This window comes from Cololabis saira, chromosome 18 (genome assembly GCF_033807715.1).
Source record: "Cololabis saira isolate AMF1-May2022 chromosome 18, fColSai1.1, whole genome shotgun sequence".
In the NCBI taxonomy this organism is placed as follows: domain Eukaryota; kingdom Metazoa; phylum Chordata; class Actinopteri; order Beloniformes; family Belonidae; genus Cololabis; species Cololabis saira.
Window position 1 is genome coordinate 33630605 of NC_084604.1, and position 9424 is coordinate 33640028.

Sequence of the window (9424 nt, forward strand, 5' to 3'; positions counted from 1 at the left end):
TGGATGAGCTGTGTTGCCCAACAGAGACGGGAAGAGTATCATGTTTTTCAAGCATCCCTCTGTGTGTACTGGATGTCACAGATTGACACGTGTCCAGACAGACTGCAGTGCTTGCAGGTTATGTTAATGTTCAACATGGTCTGAAATCACATAATAGCAGGGTTTCCACACTTTCTTGTAGAAAGCTCCCAGTCGAGCTTCTGAGTCATTTTCATCATGGGACAGTTTAGCATCAAAGTAAAATGCTGCCCTCATTCACGATGTACTCTTGTGGAAAAGTTTGTACCCCTTTAAATCCTATGTTTTGTTGTTAAAAACTTAAAGGGGACCTATTATGGCATCGAATACCTATTTTAAACAGGCCTTGAATGTCTTAAAAACAAGCTTTTGATTTTTTTTTGCTAAATAAATTAGAAATTCAGCCTCTGAGCCATGTCTGCAGCATCCCATTCTCTAACCTCATTATCTATGCGGGTTTCTCAGTGGGCGGGGGTATGATAATGAGGCTCTGTGCTGATTGGCTGCCTGAATGACGCGTAGCAGGGGAAGGCACAAAGCATCGCTTGTTTTGGTTTTTACAACCAACAACAGAGCAATTTGCATGTCTAGCTCGAACAGACGCCATCACGATACACCACTACCGCTCTGTTTTTCTTTCCCCCCCCACCCCTTTTATTTCTCTCTCCTTGGCAGCATGTGCAGCGGAGGGCGTGGTCAGGCTGGCATGCTCAACGAGGCACACCTGGTTCTCATCCAAGACACTCTATTGCCTGGCTTTATAGATGGATGGATTGATGGATGGATGTCTTTATTTCTGCTGCAGAAATAAAGATAACTTGTGCCAACGGGATTATCGAGGTGCAAACGTGAGAAATAAAGAGCAAAGTTGCTGTAACTCGGAGTGTTGCATCCGCAGGAGGAGAGACCGGTCTAGATCCCGGTCCATAACAGGAGAAACACTTTCTGGATCCTGCAGCACCTGCAGCCGACCCGATATCAGACTCTTGCCTAAACATTCAATAAAAACTTTATTCATCATTGCTGAATCACATCAGTTCGTACCAACCAACCTTTCCGTGACATCTTAGTTTTATTTTAAAAGACAACTTTACAGAACCGGTTTTTCGCTGCAAAATGTATTTTAATGTTTTTCTGTCCAGACACAGTTATGGAATGTTTAGGATCTGGCTTTAATCTCCAGTAGTCGTCCCATACGGTCGTCATGGTGACAGAGATGTCCGACCTGTCAGCAGCTCCAGCTGAAAGCAACATGTTGGTCTGAACCGGAGCATCTGGCTTCATTTCACCACCTCACCATCTGCGTCGCCAGTTCCCCATATCTTAAGACTGTTCCTACGGGAGGGTCAGGGTTGGCATAGGGATACGCACATTTTTCGGTTAGTTTTTTATTTTTAAATCCCAACCTTTGCGTAGAAGGTGGCTTACGCATCTTTCAAGCCCTGTTTTGTGCGCAAGCAAGCTTTATAAATGAGGCCCCAGGTCTCTAAAACTGAATCAAGACTAGGCTACTGTGATTATTTGTCCCCCAAAACTGTGGGGTGAGTATGTAGGTGACTGAGCAGGTGTGTATGCCCGTCTAACTGTGTGTGTGCAAAGTGAAAAGAAGGTTTTACCTAAACAACCACGCCACGAGAGACCAGAAGCCGACAAGGAAGAAACCTGAACCCAGGCCACCAGCAGCCACACGGAGGGCCAAAAGAGGGCGGGAGGAAACCCCCCGCCAGCAAGCCCCAACCCCAGCAGGCGACAGAGGGAAGCCCCGGGCGGGGCCCCCATGACCACGGGAGGAGGCAGCCAGGAAACCCACAGTGATGGACCAGGACCCAGCCGAGCACCAGCCACACGGCACCGGCCGATTATGCGGCCAGGAGGTCCACACCCTCCAGGCCCACAACCCCCACCCGGCGAGAGTCCAGCCTGCACGGAGAGACGGGGCCACCCCGACTGCCGACACCGGCGGGCCGGCACCTGCCCCAATGAAAGCGGGAACCCCAGAGCGAAAGGAGCGCCCAGCTGCAAGGGCAGCAGGGGGAAGCAGAAACGGGAACGGAGCGCAAGAACCCCCCGACAACCACCCTCACACGCCCAACAGCAAGGAGTCCCAAACCCAGCGTAGACAACGGACACCCATCCACTAGGGATGGGCTGTATGGATTAAAAAATGTATCACGATAATTTCTGGCATTTATCCCGATAACGATAAAAATTACGATAAAAAAATACCAATTTAACTCCACCTTTGTAACTATAAATCTATCACCACATTCAGTCTTTGGAGCCAAATCACTGCTCTAAAAGATACTAAATACTAAACTACACCAATTAAATTTAATTGATAAAAGATCCCTGTTCCGCCATGTTTGTTCCACAAAAACGTATCGACAGGAATTTATCTTTCTTTCTTTCTTTCTTTCTTTCTTTCTTTCTTTCTTTCTTTCTTTCTTTCTTTCTTTCTTTCTTTCTTTCTTTCTTTCTTTCTTTCTTTCTTTCTTTCTTTCTTTCTTTCTTTCTTTCTTTCTTTCTTTCTTTCTTTTTCTTTCAGGCTCATTTCTTTCTATCTTTCTTTCTTTCTGGCTCATTTCTTTCTTTCTTTTTTTCTTCTTTCAGGCTCATTTCTTTCTTTCTTTCTTTCTTTCTTTCTTTCTTTCTTTCTTTCTTTCTTTCTTTCTTTCTTTCTTTCTTTCTTTCTGGCTCATTTCTATTTCTTTCTTTCTTTCTTTCTTTCTTTCTTTCTTCCTTTCTTTCTTTTTCTTTCAGGCTCATTTCTTTCTATCTTTCTTTCTTTCTGGCTCATTTCTTTCTTTCTTTTTTTCTTCTTTCAGGCTCATTTCTTTCTTTCTTTCTTTCTTTCTTTCTTTCTTTCTTTCTTTCTTTCTTTCTTTCTTTCTTTCTTTCTTTCTTTCTTTCTTTCTTTCTTTCTTTCTTTCTTTCTTTCTTTCTTTCTGGCTCATTTCTATTTCTTTCTTTCTTTCTTTCTTTCTTTCTTTCTTTCTTTCTTTCTTTCTTCCTTTCTTTCTTTTTCTTTCAGGCTCATTTCTTTCTATCTTTCTTTCTTTCTGGCTCATTTCTTTCTTTCTTTTTTTCTTCTTTCAGGCTCATTTCTTTCTTTCTTTCTTTCTTTCTTTCTTTCTTTCTTTCTTTCTTTCTTTCTTGCTTTCTTTCTTTCTTTCTGGTTCATTTCTATTTCTTTCTTTCTTGCTTTCTTTCTGGTTCATTTCTATTTCTTTCTTTCTTTCTTTCTTTCTTTCTTTCTTTCTTTCTTTCTTTCTGGCTCATTTCTTTCTTTCTTTCTTTCTTTCTGTCTTTCTTTCTTTCTTTTTCTTTCAGGCTAATTTCTTTCTTTCTTTCTTTCTTTCTTTCTTTCTTTCTTTCTTTCTTTCTTTCTTTCTTTCTTTCTTTCTTTCTTTCTTTCTTTCTTTCTTTCTTTCATTCATTCTGGCTCATTTCTTCCTTCCTTCCATCATCAACGGGAATTTATCTATCCATCCATCCATCCATCCATCCATCCATCCATCCATCCATCCACCCATCCATCCATACATCCATCCATCCATTTCATATACCCGCCTTACCCTTTGCAGGGTCACGGGGGTCCGCCAGAGCCCGTCCCAGCCAACTACAGCGAGAGGCAGCGGCACACCCTGGACAGGCCACCAGTCCACCGCAGGACACCCACCCACACAGACTCTCAGACATCTCCCCCTGGAGGCCCGGCACTGCCCTCAGACCCCCCCAGGCAGCACGGCGAGCCCATACCCGGGTCCGGCCATCAGCACCTCCCATGGTCCCCTCGCTCCAGGCCGAATGCGGGAAACATGGGTGGAGGAAGACCCCATATTTGTGCATTTTTTTGCATGTTCAAATTCTTACATCTGCTTTTTAAAGGTTACTTTACATGAAAACTAGATTTAATTTTATGAGCTACCAGTGATAAGATTCAATAAGATTTAAAATAAACTTTGATTGGGACTGCTGGCAGCATGGCCCCATTACAGTACACACACAGGGCTACACATCCAAAAACGTACTATACAGAGGGGATTATATGGAAAAGCACATATGTAAGAATCCGTGATGACAAGAAAATAGATTTTGTAGACCAATTCAAGGATTGTGTGGAAAAAAAGATATTAAGCAGCCAAAAAGATTCAAACAAGAGTTGAATATCTACACAAATGATACTGATTTAACACCTCTGTTACTTGAGCAAGTTTAGAGGGAGGATTAAAAAAAAAAGTGGCCTCTTCCGCATGATCCTGTGATTAGTTTAATCACTGCCTACTTCCTTGCTCATAAAATAAACCTGAATCATAGCTGTCTCATAAACACAGACACCCCACTCAATTTCAGAGGTCACGGACGTATTTTACATGAAATCTGAGTAGCAGACCACTTTCATGGAAGTAAGATATGTAATAAACACAATAAATTAATGCACAGCAGGAATTAACACGTTGGAATTTATTCCAAGATTTCATTTCATGCGAGATTGATCCAAGCATTTCTCCTCGTAACATGTGAAAGCACAAACAAGATGAAACGCAACAACTATTTGTTTTCTTGCTTCCTCTCTACATCTGTCAGTCTATCTTTGGTCGTTGTGACAAGGCTCCGGGCAGACGTAATGTGTGAAAAAGTGGGATGCTTGTTGCTGTGCCTGTCATGTTAGCTGATTACTGCCACCGTGGAGCTGTTTCAGATGAGAGCACTGCAACGTAGAGAGGATGCGAGTGTATAAATCATGCCGTGCAGCTGAGAACTTCCCATTATTAAGTTTGGCTTTGCTCTCAGATATTTACCACTGCTATTAATGTGACGAATGCAAAATAAGAAGTAGAAGTTATGATAGATTGTTATTTACATAAAATGTATTATTTGCCCGCCCTTACATGAGTTTATGGATAACCTCCGGGTTTTAATGAATCCTCTAACTTCACCCTTCACATAAATTACATGAAGGACATTTTAATCCGCACATAAAACACATACATTCAGTTATTCTTATGAAAACACTGCACTGAAACCTTTGACACCAATGGTCAAACCTAACCGCCTCAACCTGATCTAAAGTCGTTTTCATCAAACTGAGTTCAGATTGCCATAAAAGCTCCTAATGGGGTCATAAATACAAGGAAACCCATGTTGGTTTCTATATTATTGTAGCAAATTTGTCCAGTGAGGGCACACCATTGATGTAATGTGTCCCCTTTCTCCATCTAACCTTTAGCATCCCAACTGAAGACCCATCTTTTCACTGATCTTCATTCACAACCCTACAATGAAATCGTATTATTGAAAAAAGAATACAGCCACCTCAGACTTTGATTTCCACTAACCTTTAGATTGTAAGGTGTGGCAGGGATGTTTTCTGACTCTGAGGTTATCTAAGCATGCATTTAGGTATTTTTATCAACTGACGAAATCCAATGAAACCAGGGCTTATTGTTTTTTTTTAGATTTGTTTCATAGCTGAAAAAGAGTAATCAGCAAGATGGAGACCTACAACAGTACAGCTTTGTGATTTTAAGAGTGTTGGATGATTGTATTTCCTTATGTGGGCCCATTCTACCCTTAATCCGAAAACAATCTTTTAAATTTAAAGAAAACACAAATCTGACAAAAGGACCTCTATTGGTCCCCTACAAAACTGCAGGTTCAGAGGTGTGCAGTTTCCAGCAGGGTTGGTTTTTCTTTGTACGTGGTCTCCTACAGCGCCGTCCACAGCAGGACTTTCTCATTGCAAGTCAAATTTAGCTCAACAGGTGAATACAGAACTTGACCTGACTTTAGTGGCTTTAAAACAGTGAATTAAAAGCTGATAGGTGCCCAGTTTCTAAGTAACTGAGAAAAAGGCTGAGAAAAGCAGGAAATCAAGGCAAAAGCATTAATTTACTCCCAATTTTCCCCTCAACCTTTTATCAATGTCCTACTGTCAGTGGATGAACATATGTGAGCTGAATAATGTTTAAAATAAGCCATTTGTTTAAATTATTTTCTTTTACTTTATATGTTGAGTCATACTATTCAAGATATTTTACAGTTTATATGAAATTTATACTGATTTTGTTGTATTATTTTAATAATCTGTCATTACGGTAATTTTCTTGAAGAGGCTTTCAATCACCATCCCATTTAATATATTCATTTCATCTCGTAAACGGATGTTTGCCACATTAATCCAGTTCATCTTTGTATTACAGCAAAAAATAATGCAGCTAAGATGAAACACAACGTCTGTAGGTGGATTTTATATTGACTTTACTCGCCATTTTACATTCAATTTCAAAACACAATGACTGACAAGAGATGCACATGAACCAATTTTTAATTTAGACCGTAAACATAGCAATTCATAGCAATTAAGATTTTATGTCACTATAATGACATAGAATTTTAAGACTTATTATGCTCCAACAGGAATCAGCTATTTCATATTTAAGATTCAAATAGATGTGATCTTTTTTTCAAAGATGCAAAATCTTAGTTTTTATCAGGTTCTCAGGTCAGAACTCGTCTTTTCCTGCTCATTTCTTGCAGCTCCTTCTCTTAGATCACTTGGTTGCATCTGTTAAGTCTTATAGGCGTTGTTATTACACATTAATATTGATTTACGACGTTTTCGGGGAGCCTTTAAAGGGGTTTTCCTCCACATGTGACTGGTTTCCAGTCTCCATGTAATCAGACTATAAAAGATGCCTGCACGCGCACACCTGCGGAGACAGAATCACTCTGTCGAGGTAAAATTATCTTTTTTTTTTAAGTCTAACCACAAATATTTAAGGATAAACGGGAACTTTTTCTTCTTTTTTCAAGCCAGCTGTAGCCTAATGATGTAAATTACATAATATTTCTACTGTCACTTCTTAACTGATAAAATAACCACAATAATGTATTGTAGCCTACTCGCAGTTTTACACCATAAACAGACGTCTGACCAGTTTTTTGCCTCAGTCCCTGTCACTTAAATATCAGACACTGATTTCGCATCTCATCATTTAGTCGAAAACATGTTTGTAAAAAGAGAGAAAAGAAAAAAAGTGTGATTGTTTTCAAGCCGCTAAACCCTGGAATGAAGATTCATTCAACCTATCCGTGTTAGAAACAAACTGAAGCACAGTGAAAGCAACTAATTCAAGCTTACTTAGAATCAGCAGGTAGAAACCCGCGCCGATGTCCAGCGCCGGCGACAAAGCGGACGCGTAGATATCCATCGGAAAAACAACAAGTAGCCGTCAAAAAGAGAGGCGAAAGATCCTCTTGTGATCCTCATGGAGTGGGAAAAGTCAAAATGTGCCGTTGTTGACGCGCTCCGATGCCACATCCATCTTTCCGCAGGCAGGGAGCAGGCACTCTTTGCGCAGCTTTGCGCCTACGGCCGGCGGGTCGTTGTCAGGGAGATCGTGCGTAAAGGACAGCGTTCCTGACGTCTCCAGAGCTGCCGTGTGACTTAACGCCAGATTCCAGCCCTCGCAAAGAAGAGGCAACTGGTTTATTGCTGGGCTCAAGTGTCTGTCTTCACACAGAAACTGCTAGGGTTGCCACCCGTCTTTATTTGAGAAAAAAATGTTGCGTCCCGTATTGAACTAATACGGGACACGATTTGTACCGTATTTTCATTAACTTTTACACCATATTCTAGTTGAATTATTGAAATAAATTAACCTTTACACCATATTCTAGTTGAATTATTGAAATAAATTAACTTTTACACCATATTCTAGTTGAATTATTGAAATAAGTTAACCTTTACACCATATTCTAGTTGAATTATTGAAATAAATTAACCTTTACACCATATTCTAGTTGAATTATTGAAATAAATTAACCTTTACACCATATTCTAGTTGAATTATTGAAATAAATTAACTTTTACACCATATTCTAGTTGAATTATTGAAATAAGTTAACTTTTACACCATATTCTAGTTGAATTATTGAAATAAGTTAACTTTTACACCATATTCTAGTTGAATTATTGAAATAAGTTAACTTTTACACCATATTCTAGTTGAATTATTGAAATAAATTAACCTTTACACCATATTCTAGTTGAATTATTGAAATAAATGAACTTTTACACCATATTCTAGTTGAATTATTGAAATAAATTAACTTTTACACCATATTCTAGTTGAATTATTGAAATAAATTAACTTTTACACCATATTCTTCACCTGTAGCTATATTCTACACCTTGGCTGATGTGGACATATATAGAATAGGAGGATATTTCAGTTGCTAGTATGGTTGTCTGTCTCTACAGTCATGCAAGTTCAATGCTATTAAAGCACTTTAAACTTTAAATCAAAGCATTTTGTTTTTTCATATAAAATAAACACATTTTTATTCAGTTTAGAAGTTTTGGGGCTTTTTTTTGGCTCCTGCGCTGCTGAAATCAGGGCGTCCCTTATTTCTATTTCTGAAAGGTGGCAACCCTAGAAACTGCTATCATGGAGCTGGAATCAACAGACGCGAGCCAACTCTTAAATCAGCACCTCATCAGTTTACAATCTTCAGTAAATACTAAAACCGTAGACCGCGGTTGAATTGGTTTGATGTTGGATATTGGATATTATGAATTCAACACGCATAAAACTTGTGATACATACCACTGATTTTGGTCAAACCACTTGTGATGTGTTCATGGTCATCTAGACTATATATCACAAGAGAGTAATTGTTATAAAATCATATTATGGGCTGATTTAATGAGGTTTAATGAAAACAATCGGTGTTATGTATCACAAGTTTTATGGGTGTTGAATTAATTAAACCTCATTAAATCAGCCCATAATATGATTTTATAATAATTACTGTTTTGTGATATATAGTCTAGATGACCATGAACACATCACAAGCAATATGACAAAAATCAGTGGTATGTATCACAAGTTTTATGGGTGTTGAATTCATAATATCCAATATCAAATATCAAACCAATTCAACCGCGGTAAACCGTAGGCTACATCAGGAGAACATGGAAGGGTTAATTCAGGGTATTTTTGACTTTTATTCCCTAATGCCTTTTTTGGTGGATAATCATTGCATGCTTGCTGTTAGATGGAGGTCTAAAGAGCATCTACAAAATGTAGACTAATCTTAAATTCCTAACTCCTGAAGTTACTCAGAACACACTGGGGTAAAGGACAGTTTCACATCCAGTACTTTTATTTTCCAGAGTCAGTACAGTCAGTGCTCATGTGGCTATAAAAGCTGCCATTGAGGGCACTGGAGTCATTTTCTCATTAAGGGAAAACAAATCCTTCCCCTGTGCATGATGAGACACAGACCCGAACAGCAGAGCATCGTTTTCTCAAATGTGCGGTAATCAATCATTTTTAGGTGCCTTGGCAAAATGTCAAAGCACTTTGATGGGCTTTTGCGTATTAGGGGCTTTAGGGGG

At 39.4% G+C, this 9424-nt stretch overlaps 1 protein-coding gene across 1 annotated transcript in view; it reads right to left on the reverse strand.

The window, feature by feature from the left end:
* The window catches only part of LOC133418358 (opsin-5-like), a 29471-nt gene extending 22178 nt beyond the window's left edge, over positions 1–7293 (reverse strand). Inside the window, exon 1 of the mRNA XM_061706958.1 lies at positions 7163–7293. Within this exon, the coding sequence (XP_061562942.1) occupies positions 7163–7232 (70 nt within the window). The 5' untranslated portion in view covers positions 7233–7293. The remainder of the gene's footprint in view (positions 1–7162) is intronic.
* Positions 7294–9424: the final 2131 nt, after the last annotated feature.